General features: G+C 47.3%; 3 protein-coding genes across 5 annotated transcripts in view; 2 read left to right on the top strand and 1 right to left on the bottom strand.

The window, feature by feature from the left end:
- Positions 1-403, bottom strand: part of LOC105567142 — a 90,600-nt gene extending 90,197 nt beyond the window's left edge. For both annotated transcript variants that reach the window (XR_001009325.1, XM_012021757.1), the window contains exon 1: positions 64-403. Coding sequence is in view for 1 of the 2 variants with exons in the window: in XM_012021757.1 (XP_011877147.1) it covers positions 64-179 (116 nt within the window). In the remaining variant the exon portion in view is untranslated. The remainder of the gene's footprint in view (positions 1-63) is intronic.
- A 165-nt stretch (positions 404-568) lies between these two features.
- Positions 569-17,840, top strand: LOC105567145 (obg-like ATPase 1). 2 transcript variants are annotated; one of them, XM_012021761.1, is made up of 11 exons: positions 569-723; positions 3,797-3,981; positions 9,287-9,347; positions 11,376-11,503; positions 13,130-13,305; positions 14,316-14,393; positions 14,499-14,596; positions 14,699-14,839; positions 16,166-16,262; positions 16,971-17,093; positions 17,174-17,840. In XM_012021761.1, the coding sequence occupies exons 2-11, from the start codon at positions 3,801-3,803 to the stop codon at positions 17,282-17,284; spliced, it is 1,194 nt and encodes a 397-aa protein (XP_011877151.1). In that variant the 5' UTR covers positions 569-723; positions 3,797-3,800; the 3' UTR covers positions 17,285-17,840. The 2 variants fall into 2 exon arrangements, with proteins under 2 accessions (XP_011877151.1, XP_011877150.1); XM_012021760.1 differs by having other exon boundaries at positions 569-712.
- On the top strand, positions 4,746-9,094 carry LOC105567144 (adenylate kinase 9-like). Its single transcript, XM_012021759.1, has one exon. It carries the CDS (start codon positions 5,021-5,023, stop codon positions 9,017-9,019), a length of 3,999 nt encoding a protein of 1,332 aa, XP_011877149.1. The 5' UTR covers positions 4,746-5,020; the 3' UTR covers positions 9,020-9,094.
- Positions 17,841-18,354: the final 514 nt, after the last annotated feature.

Consider the following 18,354-nt stretch of genomic DNA (forward strand, 5'->3'; position numbering starts at 1 on the left):
ATCGTTCTCTGCCATCGGCCTTCCACGGGAAACAATTCGAGACAATGGCGGCGGTAACCTTACCGTCCGCAGACGCTGCTACGCTCCACATATCGCGGATACCTGTGGATACCCGTGGATATCGCGGCGCGCCTCCAATATATTTGCCCTGGCGTTACGCAAACCTTCGTATCGACCATTAGTCTACCGATTGACGCGGCTCAAATACGCGAAAAGAAGAGAAGAAGAGTCGACGCGGCGGAAACCGCTTCCCGTACTTCGTCTAGATAACTTAACCGGCAAACTTCATTGCGTACTTTTCCCGCGCTCGATCGATCGCCACCGAGCCGCCCTGCCAAATGTTTCATTCGCAAGTCTCGATCGTGGCGCATCGCAGATTAACATTGCTAACGACGTTTTGCGATATGACTTACGTTGAATGTTTTTGCGGTTAACGAAGAGGAGTTTGCAACGCGATTCTCGGGGGAGCGCGCGGGCGGGAACGGGCGGGGAACAGGCGGGAATATCAATCTTCCCCCACCCTCCTGCCGCCGTGGAACTGCAATATCGACGGTGCGGCCGCGCGGATAAGTGGAAACCCTGCAGGCCCCGTGGGTCGCCGGTCGAATCCGTGACGTCGTCTACGTGCCGTGCCGCTCGCCTCGTATACCTATTCGACGGCATCTTACGCATACTTGTACCGCGGGCGCATACAACGCAGACGTGTGTCGAGGTATCTCTCCGGTAGGATCTCGCGCTGGCCTGTGGAACGAGTGCGGAGCGCGGCTAGTTGTTCGATTCGCGGTGTCGCGACTCGACGGGAATGCGAGGCGCACATGAGAGAAAGAGAGAGAGAGAGAGAGAGAGAAATCGCGAGCATCGGGCGGCGCAGATGCGACGAGCCCACGTGCGTCGAGCTCGTCGCGGCGCGGTGCCGCGATGGACCGCGACGGACACGAACGTGGGACGCTCGTGGTTCGTAGAGTTTCGTTCGCGGGACGCGCGACGGTCCCGTCAGCGTGCGGTCGTCCCGGTGGCGAGGTAAGGTTAAGTTTTGCAGTGCGGTACGGACAGTCGCCTCGCCCGCCGGCCGTCGCGCGGCAGCACCGTTCGACGCGGCGAGGCGCGCGCTTTTTGAACTCGACGGAGCCGAAAGCGCGACTGCACGTATCGAAGAAATTTCGTAGATATCGATTAATACTCGGATGTTTGGATCGTCAGTTTGTCGCGTCGCTTGTCGGTTACTAGAGCTCGGGTGTCTCCACTGTTCGAATGATTCGTAATATTCGTAATGATTCGTTTACGGTGATCCGGACGAGAAAACTTATTTCTTCGAGTCTGTGAGTTTGATTTTAATTCAGACTCGAGCGGCCCAGCGAGAGATATAATTGAAATTGCTAATTGCTGATTCGTTAGAGTTTGATTCTTCCGGGATAAAAATTTCATTACAGCCGAAAGACGGTGGCGAATACCCGAGAACTTTCCTATCTTGCAGCCAATCGGCATACTTAAAAAATTTGTCGTACGACATTTTTCAAGCCTGTCGATTGGCTGCAGAATAGAAAAGTTGTCGAGTCTCTAGAAACTTTATATTCTGCAGCCAATCGACACGCTTGAAAAATTTGTAATGCCATTCGCGCGACAGCGGCCGAGCAAGTAAGAAGGGATGCGTGCTGCTCCGCGTATCGTCGTATTGTTCTTCGCGACAGGTAGCGAGAGAGTAAAGCCAACGGCAGACGATACTATTTTTCCTACTGAATTGCTTACGAGAGCCAATTGGATTTAGCTTTTAGTCGCCCGATCTAAAACTCTGCATCTTTATTGGTTCTTGTAAGTAAATCCAGTAGGAAAAATCGTATCCGTTGGCTTAAGATCCTGCCGTTACGATTTCTCTGACGACTTTACGTTTGTCCAGTCGCGTTAATTAGCCGACGCTCGTGATTAACGATACGTGCGAGCGTATTGCGACGACGAAGATATAATAATTATCGGGATGAATATTTCAGCGTTGCTTAAAGTATCGTTCGCAAATCGAAACGACGGAAGAAGGTGATTATCGCTTCGTTGCGATGTTTGCGGCCAGTAACTCTATTTCTTTAACGACGTTTGCATTGTATTTTAGTTCGGATTATTCCTCGTAAAGCCCGTATCAGACTACGGATTGAGATTGGGATTAGATTGAAATCTGACCAATCAGAGTAAAAGTTACTGAACTTAAGATTAGTAAACTTTACTGTGATTGGTTAAATTTCAATCTAATCCCAATCCGTAGTCTGATACGGGCTTAAGGGCCTGAGCAGAATGGCTGTCTTGTATTCTTCGGTCACAAGACAGTTATTGTGCGTTACTTTAAGACAAAGATTTAAAACATAAAACATTGTCTTAAGAGTACGAGACAGTCCATTCTGCTCGGGCCCTAAATGTAACTGTTCGTCGCTTTCGGATTGAAAGCGCCGAGTAACAAGCGACCCACCGGATCGAATGATTCAGGTACCGGAGAGTCACGATATATTGACCATTTATTAATAATACGTTCATTTAGCGGGGATTCACGCGTTCGAAAATGTATTTTTGGCCAATCCGTCGCGCTTTAATTAGACATCAACTCGACTTCGTTAATTGGCGCGGTGTCCGTGTGCAAAAATATTTAGCAGCGTGATCTTGCGAATACAATTTCACAGGATTCACTTAGAAACAACGGGGATTCCGAAGTCAGCAGCGTCTGCAGCTTCCTGCACCACCAATAAGATGTTCGATAATGATTTTTCGCGTATCGTTATCGACGTGGATACGTCGAGGGATCTTCTCGCGGCGAAGGCATATCGCGGATTTTTCGCGATTAACAGCGGCCTCAGGCCGCAAGGTCCAATCTCGATCAGAGGCGGCGCGGCGCGTCTCCGGAATCGCCCATTAAGCCGTGCGTCTAGCGATCCGCAAAAGCGAGACGACGTCGTAAAAGGGGAGGGACGGTCACGCCGCGGCGCCAAGGCAGAGAGCTCTGGGGGCTCCTCTCGGGCTCTCGAGTAGCATCGCGGGCGGAACGCTCCTCCGAGAGAGAGAGACGCTCCTCCATTATCGTAATTTGCAAATTTCCCCGGGACCGCGATGAAAAACGACGAGAGGCGCCGTGGTTTCGCGTTGAAACGCCGCGAGTGCGGCGAGAGGGGGAGAAGAGAGGGGAAGCCGACCGCTACAGGGGGTGGAAAGAGAGGAAGATGGCGAGGCTCGGGGAGAGGAGGAACAGGAACCGCGAAGACGGTGGCGGATTGGCGGCCTCGGGCGCGGTTGCGGATTCTCGGCGTGATGCCGGTGATTCGCGGCTTTGGTGCCCAGTAATCCCGGGCTTTCCCCCCTCGCCCGGCGAGTATTCCTCCTCCCGCGCGCGGCCCTCCCTCGGTCTTTGATACAGCGCGGCGGCTCGGCCGTACGCCGGCGGGACGGGGAAGCTCAATCTCGCGGTAAATACAGCAATCGCTCGCGATGTGCCGTCCGCATTAATATAATTAGTCACCGCGAGCGTTCTGAGAGAGAGAGAGAAAGAGAGAGCGATGCCGGGGAGCGGATTCCGCGTCTCGCTTGCGCCCCGGGCGGCGCACGCACGCACGCACGAAATATCGCAGCCGCGCTTAAGTATTTCGGGGGATGCGAGCAACGACGACGCGGCACCCTCGGGCACCGTCTGCGACGGACCAACGTCGACGGTCCCGTCGGCCGATTACGCTCCGCGCGGCACTCGTTCCACAACGTTCTCCACTGAGGACACCGGCGATAAAATTCGGGTGATATAATTAACGCGACGTCTTGTGTCTGTCTCCAGCAGCATGGCTCCGAAGAAACCCGAGGAACCCGAGCGGAAGCCGCTCATCGGCCGCGTTGGTACTAATTTAAAAATGGGAATAGTCGGGATACCGAATGTAGGGAAGTCGACTTTCTTCAACGTTCTCACCAAGAGCCAAGCAGCGGCCGAGAACTTCCCCTTCTGCACCATCGATCCCAATGAAAATAAGTATCTCGATATACCGTGCGAATCTCGAGCGATATTGTTAGAACTTAAGCCTCGAATATCCCCAATTCCCCTCTTTCCTATCTCTTATTCCTATATTGATAAAATGCATAAGGCTCTGATGTGTTGATCACAAATTCGAAAGAATAAGAGAACCAGAATAGGGTGGCAGTGTCTTTAAAGAATTTTTTTAAATAAATTTATTTAAAAAAGATAAATTTTTTAAACGCAATAAATCTATTGCGAAAATGAATTTTTCTAATTTATTATAAAATTTATCTAAAAGGTAAACGTATTACAAAATACATTATAAAATTATTTAGACACTGATTCCTTGTCGCGGCTCTCTTATTCTTTCGAATTTGTGATAAAATGTAATTATCCATCGGTAGCTTTTTCATCTCACTGACAATTAAAGGTGGCTCCTGCATAAACCGGCCAAGCGTAGAAAAAATTAAAATTTAACTATGTTGTAGGTGTAAATTTTATCTATCAGTACGCGAAATTTCAGACCCGGTCGTAAAATGTTAAACAGTAAAGTTTTGTACTCATTTTTACAAAGTTGTACATTTTCGTGAAATACTACTTGCAATAATTTCTTGATTGGAGAACATTGTAATTTGTGGTACTATTTCGTAGATATTTTTACAAAAAAAAATTAATGTTTCAACGAAGATATAAAAATTTCTACAAATTTCTATTTCAAGTCAATTTTTGTAGTTATTTATAGAAATTTTTTCCGCTGGGGTATCAATGCATTTGATCAATGATGCATTAAGTGTTATTTGTTATGAAAAAAAGTCATATAAATTTATAAAAATCAAAGGGACCCCACCAGAGCACTTATACTGACCGGTCCTTCGTGCAGGAGCCACCTTAACCCAGCTCTTCGAAATAGTAGTAATTTATTATAAACAACGCACGTATGTATAAACATAGGCAATTTCGACCTCGCTTGTTTAACCTCGCTCGAATAGCCACGTGACAAAATGTAAAAATCGTCGATATAAATTGTAGAGAAAATAACAAGATCCAAAAATGTGCGACACACTTCTGGGGAAACTGAAGCAGAATTATGCCGACAAAGTTTTCGTTGACGAGTCGTTTATCACGAAGAAAAGCTTCCTAGAATTACTCGGGGACTCCCGTTGTGCGGAAGAGACCTCACACGCACCCTCCACAATCGCATACGCGAAGGCTAATTTATATTACGCTTTCGCCGAAGATGTACATCCGATGGAAAGGATCGTCGCCGCTTCTAAGCTCTTCGAGGAGAAGAAGCTGCAAGCCGCGTCTCGCGAAGAACTTACGAATCGAGATTCTTATTCGAAGGTTGAAGCTGTAAATGATTATCTTAGAACTGATCCGCCGAGTTTCGTTATTTTTGGGAAACCTGGGTTAGAGCATGCCAATGTGGCGTCCGCGCTAGCCGACGCTTGGAACTGCGTTTTAATTTCACCCAGGTCGCTGATTCGGCGAGAGATCAAGGCTGGTACTGACAAAGGCCGATACGTGGAAAGAATCTTGCGGCTCGGTAGATCTGTAGGACCGGAGATTCTCATGAATTTGATACGCTGCAGAGTCGGGATGAGGGATGTCAAGCACAGAGGCTACGTCGTTGGTTGTCTACCGTTTATTCCTAGCGACGTGAGCTTCGATTATTCATCGCATTACGATTCTGCTGCGGATGCGGACGACACCTGTCCAGAATCTTGCGAAAACGAGCCGACTGAATCCCACGAAGATCGGATTACGTTCGATAATTTAGGTTGCAAGGCGCGGTTTGATTACGAGCGCGAAATCCCTCGACAGATCGACGAAATATTTACCGCGTGGCCGAGGAAACCTCTAATAATTATTTATCTCGTGTGCCCGAAGCGAGATGTGGCGAATAGGTGCGCACGTCGGCGCATCAACTATTTGACAGGTGATATTTTTTATGAAAACGAACTGGCGACGCAGCTGCCCGAATCCGAACGCGACGAATCGGACACTTCGTTCGACTTCTCCCAGGTTGCAAAGGAACGACTGGTCGCGGAGGACGATCGAAGATTGGTGAGATTAATGTCCGACGCGACACGCAATGTTGAGGCACAATGTGATCTTTACGAACGAGTCGCGTTGCGAGCAATCGACAAGTGGATCCTCGCGCACAATCCCGAGCGTGTAGTCCGCGTGGACGGCCGTAGCTCCGTGCGACAAATACTTGAAATCCTCGAAATGCGTTTGCGTACTTTGGCATTGCTACCGTCGATCCTCCCGAAAGAAATGCTCGAGCGGAACGACGCACCTTCTCCGGAGATGAAATTGAGCGACGAGCTCGCGGAAAAATCGGCTGAAGAGGCTTTCCAAGTTCTGAGACGGAGAGAAGTTGTGTCTGTCGGCTTTCCCTGGAGACTTTCCGCGTGGAACTTTTACTGCCCCGTCGAGCTGGCTCGAGGACGAACCGTCAAGGGACTCCCGAAGCACGCGGTGCGATTCCTGGATAAGATCCATTTTCTCTCCTCTCGAGAAGCCGTAAACTTGTTCATCGAAAATCCAAGAACTTTTTTATCGCCGCCGAATCCGCGACCGGCCTGCAAGGTAGCGGTATTTGGGCCAAGATACGCCGGCAAGTCGGAACTTAGCACAAGATTGGCGGAGATTCTCGGCGGAACGGTGATAAATGTGGATGAGATCGTGAGAGAACTTAAACAACGCCAAGAGTATCCGTTTGAAGAATCGTACGAAAACGTTTCGCTAGAGCCTATCGACATTGACGAGACGGCTGATATTATTATACGGAACATTAAGCGAATTCCTGACGAGATGTTAGAAGACGAACTTCGAAGAGACGGCGGGTATGTTGTCGATGGAATGTGCGTCGATGTCCAAGTCTGGCGAAAAATTGTTGACGACGCTAACATTGTTTTCGAGGAGGTTGTCGTTTTGTTCGAGCAAGAGCCGTACGTCTACCTGCTGAACAAATTTCGCACTCTCCCTCGTCTTGACGACATAGACTTTATAGACCCTATAGACGATACGGAGGCGGAAGAACGTCGAATACTGCACGAAGAAGCGGAATGGGACTATCTTGAACATTTAACGCAATTCGAGTCGGAGTGGGCGAGATTCGAGGAACAAATTCCTGAATTTAAAGGAACTGTGATTAAGTGTAATCTCGCGAGTATCGAAAGCCCAACGGAATATGTAATGAGTTCTATTAGACATCGTTTCAGTGTCACAACCGCCGCGAGCGTTGAAGAAAGAAAAGAGGACGAGACATTGGAAGAAACAGCAGCCATGGAAAACGAAGCAAATTTGCGTGATAAAGACGTTGAAGAGAGGGAAGAAGAAAGTCTCGCGTACACCATCGATCTCGCCACAGCCGAGCGGCTTCTCGACTGCGGCTACTATTTCCTCAGTCCCTTCGGTCGATGGTGTCCCGTGCAAACGTACGCCAACGCGGTACCAATTTCAATGTTCCTACCGATGAAAGCGCGTGGTCAGATTTTCCCGGTCGTACGCCGTCCGCATATTTATTTTCCTGCGGGCGAGGAAGCGCTATCCGCGTTTCTGAACGATCCCTCCAGGTATCTCGCGCGGGACGTCCGCCCGCCACTACTGCCGCTTCGAGTCTCCATCATCGGACCGCCGAAATGCGGAAAGACGACGCTGGCAAGCCGCTTCGCGAAAACGTACGGGATGAAGGTGATCACTCGCGGCGAGGCGTTGCGCCACATGCTGAAATACTATCCCTGGACCGAGTCGGCGCGATTAATCGAAGGTCAGCTTCGAGCAGGCCAAGCCGCACCGGTCGAATCTGTGACGCGTGCCGTCGAGATGTTCTGCATAGGACCACGCGCGGCAACTCAAGGTTACATTCTGGACGACTGTCCTTCGTCTCGTAAGGAAGCCGAGCATCTAGCCGTCTTAGGAGTACAGCCGATGATCGTGCTTGATCTGAAGGCGGATTTGGAGTTCTGTCTCGAGTGCCTCTCCTGGGACGACGACGACACAAGGAGTCCGTTGAATTTCTCCGCCAGTTTCCTGTCGCGACGTTACGAGGACTGGCGAACGGGCCAGGCGAGTTTTCGAGACTGGCTGACAAGGTTCTCGCAGAACGTAGTTGAATTGGACGCCACCAGAAGTAAGTGGCACGTGTGGACTCGCGCGGATCACGCGGTGCGCTCGCGATTCGCCGACATTGCACTTTATTTTCACGAGGCGAACCTGGACAAGGTTCAGAGTTTGGAGCACATGTGCGTATCGCCCTACGAGTTTCGATCGCGACAGAGCCGATACGAGTCGCACTGTCCCGTTTGCTTGTACCGCGATAACGTCCTGAAGACACCCGGCCAATCGGTGACCAGTCGAGGAATGGTCCAGTTCAGGGAGTATTTTTATTGGGTCTGTCCGCGACACGTGGGCGTCTTTGTTAAGGATCCGCTGCGCTATCTCTCACCCGTTACCGCGTCTCTCCTCGACGAGCGACCTCGGATTCTGCGGGAGACGGTCGATCCGGAGCACGCTTGTTGGGCGCAACGTCTCCGAGTCGACGGGTTGTGTCTGGTGACTTACGTCGACGGCCTGCCGGATCGCAAGCTGACGCCGGGCAGAGTCGACTTGGGTGTCATCCTCAAGGACAAGGTGTATCTCTTTTGCAGCGAGGAGTGCCGCGACAAGTTTCTCGCGCGGCACGATAAATACTCCGAAATGGACATCGCGTTTCCTCGCCAACTCCCGCCGATCGACGTGCGACGTCTGCCGAATCTGGGCTTTCTGGAGCAAACGGTGGCGAAAGCGCTGGTCGAAGCGGTGAATCTGATCGCGGCTCGTCGCCCGAAGATACTCGGCTTGTCGGCGGCTGTTAGCGCGGCGATTCACATCGGCGTTTACTTGAAGACGCGCAACGTGACCGGCGCCGCGACCGAGGTGAATGTGTACGAGGCCGCGAGCAAGCGAATCGCGGGACGAAACAGAATTGTAGAGATCGCCACTGCCACCATGAAGAGGAAGCTTAATCCCTATGTATCCGTGCCCAAATATTCCGATTAAATAGTTCGTTGTATGTCGTCGTCGCACGTGGACACGTCTAAAATACATATTTGTATGTTCCGCGAAACGTCACCCTCTAAAAGTCAATCAGTGGATTATCGCTGAAAACAGTGAATAGTCGCTGATTCGCAATTATAAGTGTACCACTGAAAATCGCAGTGGTATACGGTACACTTATGACTCTCTGATAATTCACTGATTGATTTTTAGAGAACACGTTAATCGCGTCGTCGAGAATTCAAGCTATCCAATTTTCTTTTCCAGCACGTCGCGTCCCGGTGCCCGACGCGAGATTCGACTATCTCTGCGAATACTTTAAACCGGCTAGGTAAGATACAGACGACGAATGTTCCTGAAGTACATTGAACGTAGCGCAGGGTAAATGCGTATAACAAAATGGGAGCATATAGTGCCGCGTAAAGATGCACCCTCGTGAAGGGAAACGAGTCGGAATAACCGGGGACATTTCCATACTTCTTCGCTTTTATTCCCGGAGCAAGACGAGGTGGGAAGGGGCGGAAGGGAGCGAGGGGCGATCTGCAATGCAGATTGGACTAAATTCGTCTACGAAACGCAAAGTCCCCGAGTTCGTCGGCGCTACACGTTTCTTTATTCGCCTCGGCACGTGATGCGGCATTCTTGATGCCGGGAGCAGCATCGGCGGGTAGATTTTCCGAATAAAACAATCGGCAAATAACACGACGACGGGGGGGGGGGGGGCAGATGACGGGCAGATCTTGAAAATTATGTAGTATCGATCAGGAAAACCGACACGCCGGTTGTTTTCGATTATCGTCGCGCATGAGAGGCTGACTCTCTCGGCTACTCCGCGAGACTGTAAGGCTAATATTACATTTGTCGTACGACAAATTTTGCAAGCGTGTCGAAAAGTTCTTGAGTCTCTAGAAATTATCTATTCCGCAGCCAATCGACACGCCTGAAAAATTTGTCGCACGTCAAATATAATACTAGCCTAAGGCCCGGTTTTTCATTGTCTGGTTAACTGTTAACCAGAAGTTAGTCGATTCTCTCTGCCTCTTCTTAAATAGTAATATAAAGAAAGATGGAGAGTCGTCTCACCTCTGGTTAACTGTTAAATAGAAGTTAGTCGACTCTCCATCCTTTTCTGGCCCGGTTTTTTCATTTTCTGGTCAACTGTTAAATAGAAGTTAGTCGACTCTCCATCTTCTTCTATGTTATTATCTGAGAAGAGAGAGAATCGACTAACCTGTGGTTAACAGTTGACCAGAAAATGAAGAACTGGGCCAGAAAAGGATGGAGAGTCGACTAACGTCTGGTTAACTGTTAACCAGAAGTCAATCGACTCTCCATTCTTTCCTGGCTCGGTTTTTCATTTGCTGGTTAATTGTTAACCAGATGTTAGACGACTCTCTGCCTCTTCTCAGATAATAGCATAGAAAAAGGTGGAGAGTCGACGAACTTCTGGTCAACAGCTGACCAGAAAATGAAAAACCGGGCCTTCCATCTAAGAAGGGACAGAGAATCGACTGACCTCTGGTTAACAATTAACCAGAAAATGAAAAAACCGGGCCTTAATGAAAGCTCCACTCTCTTCTCGGTCCGGCTACCTCATAGGCGGAATGTAAATTGCGCTTGTCTTGCGCCAGATTCGATGGGAATCGCGGCATTGAAAATGCGAAACAGCGTCGGATCAAAGAGCGGCCGATTCATCGGCGCCCCCTCGCCCGTCGTCTATTATCGTCGCGCACTCGTCGTCTATGTGTCGGTCCGACCCCCCGGCTGCCGGCACGTGTCGGATGATTCGACGATCCGTGATGAAAGCCAGCTAATACACCGTCCCCTTCCCGCCGCCCCTCCATTCGTCGGTCCGTCCACTTTCACCGGCGCCTCCCTTCAAAGGCTAATTGTTTAATGAGCCCGTTGGCATTAGCATTTAAATACACCTCGTTGTCACTGTCGTCCCCCTCCCGGTTTCCATTCCGCGCGCGTGCATCACGCGGCACATGCCTTCGACCCTTTAATTCGCGACCTCGTCGATGATCTCCGTTGCGACTCAATCGCGGCGAGGGTACGCGAAAAACGCGACCCGCGTCCTCGAAACACCGCCTCGCGTAGTAGCGGATTACACTTGCTCCGGTTTCGACCTAGGGGATCAATTCTGTATCTTACACTATAGCGAAAATGCCAGAAGCGAATAACTTTGTCTCTTACCAACCGTCCCCTTAGAGAGAGACAATGTCGCTCACTCTTAGCATTTTCACTATATTGTAAGGTACAGAATTGACCCCCTTGACGAGTTTAGACTACGGCTGGAGTTACATTGTCCGGCATCTATTCTTATCTGATAATTTTAATTAGTAATTCGGATTTCCAGCAAGGTTCCAGCCTTCCTGCACGTGATGGACATCGCGGGACTGGTGAAAGGCGCCTCCGAGGGACAAGGCTTGGGAAACAGTTTTCTCTCGCACATCGGAGCATGCGACGGCATATTTCATCTTTGTCGTAAGTTCGCCACGTCGTCGCTCACCCTCGTTCGATATTTACCCGCTTTGTTTCCGTTATTAATATCGTTGTAACATTCCGCGCTGGCGTGCTTTATTAATTACACGCCGCGCGTCCTCGCGTGAATAAACCGATCGCGGGGTGGGCCGCGATTTCCACGAAATCATTTCGAACACGAAATCGCGACGGGAGGGGAAATCAGTGTCGATTAGATCGAGAGATTGGTCGCAAACGATATTTACCTACTTTGTGTCCGTGTAATCGCGGACGCCAACTTATTTTTACGACACGCGTACCTCGTCGGCGTCCACGTGTTTATCATTGTCGTTAACTATCTTCCCGGAAGCACATTACATTATTGTCCCTCGCGATAATCCAGATCGATCGACCTGCGCCTATCTCGTTACGAATATATTCGTACCTCACACGTGTAAATGTATGAACGACGTATTGCGCATATAAAGAAGAATATTAATTTTTTTTTGTGAAAAGTGCGTTTGACTACTAGCGCGTGTTTAACGCGAATTTCGATCGATTGTTCTAAAGTTTCAATTTTCCGGAGAAATCCAATTGTAAACTGAATAATTTAGTTGGTTAGTAAATGTCTGCGTAACGCAATTATAATTATTTGTCACGATCTAAGTGCACGGAGAAAATGCTGCAGTATAAATTATAAACGACAAATTGTTTACATTACGAGATATGTGACTAATTACAATAATCCTCTTGTAAAACATAAAACGTGTATGTCCTCGAACACAAATATTAATTTTCGTTATAATGAAAATGCGTTCCACTAGGTAACAAAACTGTTTATTATAATACAATATCTCCCTCCCGTAGAGCGCGAACGTTTGCCAAGCGAAAAAGTGAAGAAAACGATATAATTGTCAATAAAATGAGCGGTATTTTTCATATCCAGGACGAGGGCCGCGAGAAGGTAATCCATGTATTTTACATCGCGATAATGTAACACGTAGTAATTCGCTAAACGGCTGCTGATTTGTCTGAGGGAACGATCGTTCGGTATATATTGTATTATATTCGCACTGAAAATAACATTTCGAGGTAGTTCTGTCGGTTAATACACCCTGGCAGGCTGACAGGTGGTAATTTTTTCAATTAAACCAACCCGGCAATCTTCGCGTGGCGGTGGCGGCGGCGGCTCGCTTAAACAGTTCGACATGCGAGCCTCGCATTGAGGCGAGCGTTACTTATAAGATGAGCAACAGCCCCAGTTTCGAGCATGATGCAAGAATATAGGGTGAAACATTGTGCATAATGGCGGTTGAATGCGGCAAGAACCAATTTTTGGGGGCAAATTGTTCGTTGGTTCTCGCTGCCGCAATTATGCGCAATGATTTGCAGTTTGAAGATCTCGGGCAAATTTCTGATTGAACAAAGAATCGCCATTAATTGGACGAGTGTGCATCCACGTGAATCCCAGATAGCAATACATGACTAAAAGACGTCATAAAGGTATCTTTAAAGGCCTATGTCTACGATGTTAGAACTTGGACAAAATTCTAACATCGTAAACACGTCTCACTTTATATTCTTACATCATAGTTTCGAGATTGTGCTTCCTCGCTCAACGCGCGAGATCTATTCACTTGTCTTTATCAGGTGCCTTCGAAGACGACGATGTCACTCACGTGGAGGGCGACGTCAACCCCGTGAGGGATCTCGACATCATCAGCGAGGAGTTACGACTGAAGGACGTGGAATTCCTCAACGTGCACCTCGAGAAGCTCGAGAAGCTTGTGATACGCGGTAATGACAAGAAGCTGAAACCTGAATATGTGAGTGGGCTTGACGTTTAAATTTCGGTAGGATAAATCCTTCAGTGGGAAAACGCGCGTTGTTCGCGTAAGAATTTTCGGGATTTTCGATAATTGGAGGAGCGACTGGCTTCGCGAAAATTCTGCTCAGCTAAAAATTTGTTACTTCCTACAAATGCGATATCGCATTTGACGCACTCACCGTTCATCGTTCCTTCGAATCTATCAGTAAAGGCCTGTGCCCACGATGCTAGAACTCGGTCCAAGTTCTGGTTTTGAGAAATGTGTAATCTATTCCATAACAGCTGCAAGTCGATTGGCCACACATTTCTCGGAACTAGAACTTGGACCAAGTTCTAGCATCGTGGACACAGGCCTTAATTAACGCATCTGTACGCGAAATCGCGAGACCGTGTAGCGAGATGCATACTTTATATCTTTGGTGAATTTTTCTAAAGGGACCAACGTTACACCGAATCAATTTCACTGAGCTGCCCTTGGTCGCTCCGAGAGATTTTCTCGCGTCTCCGCTGCCCCTGCCCTCGCTCGATGTTCATACGCATGAACGTCTATCGAGTACAGTTGCCAGCCCCCTTTGTCAGGCCAACTACGAAACTACCGAGGAAATTAAGAGAACGCGGGCGAAACGAGGCTTCCTGGAACGATCGTCGGATTACCCTCCTTCCGCGGATTGACCCACGGCAATTACCGATCTCCCTCTCGTTCCCGACTTTGCAATTTGGCAAAAGTTTTCGAGAATTCGAAGCTACCTTTTCGTCCTTTCTCTTTCTCTCGCCCTCCCTCTCGGGCGGAGCTAATGGGACCGCGGGCTCGACTAGTCCAGCGCGATCCTCTAATCACGATTCGATCGCGAAATTATCCTACTCGACGGCCCGCGTTCGTGCATCCGAATGTCTGGGCGAGATCGACGAATGTCGAAGTCGTTACGTTTGATTGTCGAGAAATAAGGTCGTTACGCAATCGAGGCGAATCCCGAGATTAAGTCGCAATTTTCAATTCGTGTTTCGCAGGACACGCTTCTGAAGGTAAAGGGTGTTCTGGCGGACGAGAAGAAACACATCAGGTTCGCCGACTGGAGTGCCAACGATGTGAGTTGCAGCGCTACACATTTGTGTATTTTATCGCGAATGATTTTATTGAAAAGTGAGTTTCCCTTAATTTTAATTTGACACTTGCGCTTCGTCGGCTTTCAGATCGAAGTGTTGAACAAATATCTGTTCCTTACGTCAAAACCGATTATCTATTTGGTAAACCTGTCGGAAAAGGACTACATACGCAAGAAGAACAAATGGTAGGCGATTTAAAGGACGGCCGAACAGAGGCAGTCTCCTCTATCTGTCGCGTGATCGCTTTACGAGCTTTGTTACATCTTGCGCGATTCTCTGTGCGACAGGTTAATCAAGATAAAAGAATGGGTCGACAAGAACGATCCGGGCGCGGTGTTAATCCCTTTCAGCGGCGTTTGCGAAAACAAGATTTTCGATATGGACGAGGCGGAGCGCGCAAAATACTTCGAGGAACACAAAGTCACCAGGTCGGTATCTCCTCGGTCCGTTATAACGATTATTAACGTTTGCCCTCTAAATGTTGCTGTGTCGCGCTCGCAAATAAGGGGGTACGGCCGCGCGTCGTTTACCGCCGCCTTTAAAACTTAGAGAAATTCGGTAGTGTGGCTCTCGCATACGTCGCTCGTTGCCGGTTGGCGACGAACCGCCGCAAGATTGCAGGGAAAAGAAGGTCGGACGTTCGTAAAATCCCGCGGCGGACGCGTATCCCCCGACCGAGTTTGGGGAGTTCCCACATTTAGCTATGCACCGAGTTATTCTCTAACGGTAATAATAATGGTGGGCACGGTCGGCGTCTAGACCCCCTTGTCCCACTCTCACCACGTGGGACGACTAATAAAAACCGTGGCCGGCCCGACCGCGGCGCATTATATTTTTACGAACGGCTATTCAAATTCTTGCAAAATTGCATAAAAACCCCTCCCGCCCTCGCGGGCACGCACGGTATAATCGAGGAGGTGGGTGGAGCGAGAAGTAATCGGCGGTGGTTCGGCAATTCGATTGGTTAGCGGGTCATTTGTACCCCAGGGCGGTGCGTACGTTGTACGTGATATACGCGTACAGACTTGCATCACGAGCTCTCCTTTTTTTTCTCTCTCTCTTGTCTTGTCAGAATGAATTTTAATCAAGCCGTACGGTACAGTTGTAATTATGAGACTCGATTATTGAACAGCATTGAATTAATCTTCCACGATACGCTAGAAAGTGCTTTAATAACCGGGAAAGAAATGCGGACGTTGGGAAATATTTAGAAGAAATAAAAGCGTGTAGGGAATATACGTTTGCCGTTTTCTGCGATATTCGTTATATAATATTTCCCGTAATGTTTCATTATTACTTTCGCGACAGGGGAAGCAGGAGAGATACTCCCGAGCTTGTCTAATGTTCGGGGAATACAAACGAAGGGAAGATATCGCGATTTTATTTCGAGACCGCAGATAACTGAGGCGCCGGGGAATAGGTCCCCGGCCAGAGTCGGAATGATAAAATTGCGGTATTAAGTCGTTCGGCTTTTATGTGTATTCTCTGAACCCTCGGACGAAAGTCCGAGGGCCCACCGCGCGTTGGACGGGCTCCACTTGCGCTAACCCGTCATTAGACGATATTTGGCCCGAGACAATCTTATTCCACAACTCGGACACTTCCCGCTTTGACCGCGGACGCGCCTTATTTTTTCGTGATTCGCGGAAAGTGAGAAACGTACATCTCGTTGTGCTCGGCACAGCCGTAGGTAGCGGACGTGTATCCCTGGTTTCAGTGAAGAAACGCATTTTCATTCACTTTTCTCTGTTTAGCGCACTCGACAAAATCATCATACAAGGATACAAGGCGCTGCAGCTGCAATATTTTTTCACATCCGGTCACGATGAAGTCAAGGCGTGGACAATTCAGGTTGGCATAGAGCGATTCATAGTACCATTAAATTAAATAAAAATCGCATGTCGATTCATTCAGTAACATCAATATGGAGATTTATGAAAAAAACTTTGAATAATATATCAGATAACATTAATAAGAAATTTAAATTAAATAGGCCAATTAGATTCACGAGCAATGTTGGTTTTAAAAGATTTTTAATAGTTAATGTGCTAGTCTTTTGCATCGCATTAGTCTTAATGCGATGCATCATACGTAGGGCAAGCTAAGAGAAAACTAAAAACAAGAATAAAAGAGCACATTAGCAATAGCAAACTAGACCATTTAAAACATTCTGTTACAATGCAATACAGTATAGAATTGAACCATAAATTCGATTGGAACAACAGTATTAGATACGGAACCATATTTATAAAAAAGACTAATAAGTGAAATAATACACATCAAGGAACAGACAAACGGAATAAATTAGCACATTAACTATTAAAAACCTTTTAAAACCAACATTGCTCCTGAATCTAATTGACCTATTTAAATTTAAATTTATTAAACTAATATGAGCCTAGTATTCTTATTTATTAATAAAAAAAATTATATAATATATTTTTGTTTATATCTCTTCTCTCTTATTCTCCTGTTAAAACGTAAATTTTATTTTTAGCAGTTCACTTTATTAGTGCACATTAACGTTATGAATAAAAATATGTTCTATTTGTTTTGCAGAAAGGCATGAAAGCGCCTCAGGCTGCTGGCAAGATACATACGGATTTTGAAAAAGGATTTATCATGGCGGAAGTGATGAAATTCGAAGATTTCAAGAACGAAGGCACGGAAGCAGCAGTAAAGGTATTTGAAACGGTTTCCATAGTAGTCAGTACGTGCCATGTTTTCTACTAATATATTATTACATTTTGCTTAATCGTCAGGCGGCCGGAAAGTACAGGCAGCAAGGACGTAATTATATAGTCGAGGATGGTGACATAATTTTTTTCAAGTTCAACGCAGGCGCCGGGTTAAAAGACGCGAAGAAGAAGTGATGGCACGCATTTCTCATGTTGTTGCTCGTCCATCTGTACATCAACATGATCTTGTTATCCTGTTGCATGCATCACCCGCGCGTCGATCAATCCAATTCACTTCCCAATCCTCCCTGACTTTCTCATTCACGACAAACATGTATATGTATATAATAATGACGACGATATTGATAATTATTTTTGTATTTTCATTCTGCAGAATCGGGAAAAATTAATCGCGCTACGTTTGCAAAACGTTTTATCGAGATAATCTCTAAATATTCTCGCTCACAATTATGCGTAGAGGAAGCGCACTCGATGTCCACATATTATTTCTTTTGTAAAGGATAACAGTGTCCACGTAAAGAAAAAGGATAGCATTTTCATATTTATTTTTGTGTACATAATTAACTGATTATGTAATAGATCGCATTCTATACTTCTCGTCTTTGGTGTGAAAATGTGCAGAGAAGAAGAGAGAATGAGAAGAAAGGGGACGACGTGTTAAAGCATTTCTTTGTACTCTTCTGTATTTATTCTATAAATATTAAACTACATTGACGTAAATTCTTCATAATTGGTCAATATTTTCTGCTTGTGCAGTCAAGTTATTACGATTTATTCCGATGCGCTTCGAGAAAATTGCGTACGATTTGTGTACGACGATACCACAGTATAACTAGTATACTCACTCTCTATTGATCCTTTGATTTTTTCGGTTTCGACCACGTGGTATTCCGCCATGGTTTGTGTAAAATCCTGTCGCACTGATTTCACTCATTTCAAATTTAATTCTCTGTTCCTAATACTTTATTTCTTTTCGTTATGTCGAGCCCTTGATGCCGTTTTCGCTCGGCTGTTCCCAGCGCCTTACGCCCGTTTTCATTTTTGGAACTATTTCGCTACACCCGGCCATTCGCAAGCACTGCCGATAAAGTCTCCACTTGGTGCGTGTCCGTGCTACGCCTATTTTTCAAGCGGGTAACGCTGTGCTCAATTTTGGTTGTGTTCCATGCTGCATGCATGAAATGTCGGTAACACGAGAGTGTTACTGTTTTTTCGTAACAGAAGCGAGCGAGCAAGACAGTAAT

Source organism: Vollenhovia emeryi, unplaced genomic scaffold (assembly GCF_000949405.1).
Source record: "Vollenhovia emeryi isolate VEMERY1.0 unplaced genomic scaffold, V.emery_V1.0 DF939140.1, whole genome shotgun sequence".
NCBI classification, from domain to species: Eukaryota; Metazoa; Arthropoda; class Insecta; order Hymenoptera; family Formicidae; genus Vollenhovia; species Vollenhovia emeryi.

Excerpts from the sequence above, each read along its gene's own strand:
- LOC105567145 (XM_012021761.1), top strand. The coding sequence starts at position 3,801 with ATGGCTCCGAAGAAACCCGAGGAACCCGAGCGGAAGCCGCTCATCGGC. Across the intron at positions 9,348-11,375 it reads GAATACTTTAAACCGGCTAG|CAAGGTTCCAGCCTTCCTGC; the intron begins GTAAGATACAGA and ends TCGGATTTCCAG. Across the intron at positions 16,263-16,970 it reads TCAAGGCGTGGACAATTCAG|AAAGGCATGAAAGCGCCTCA; the intron begins GTTGGCATAGAG and ends TTTGTTTTGCAG.
- LOC105567144 (XM_012021759.1), top strand. The coding sequence starts at position 5,021 with ATGTGCGACACACTTCTGGGGAAACTGAAGCAGAATTATGCCGACAAA.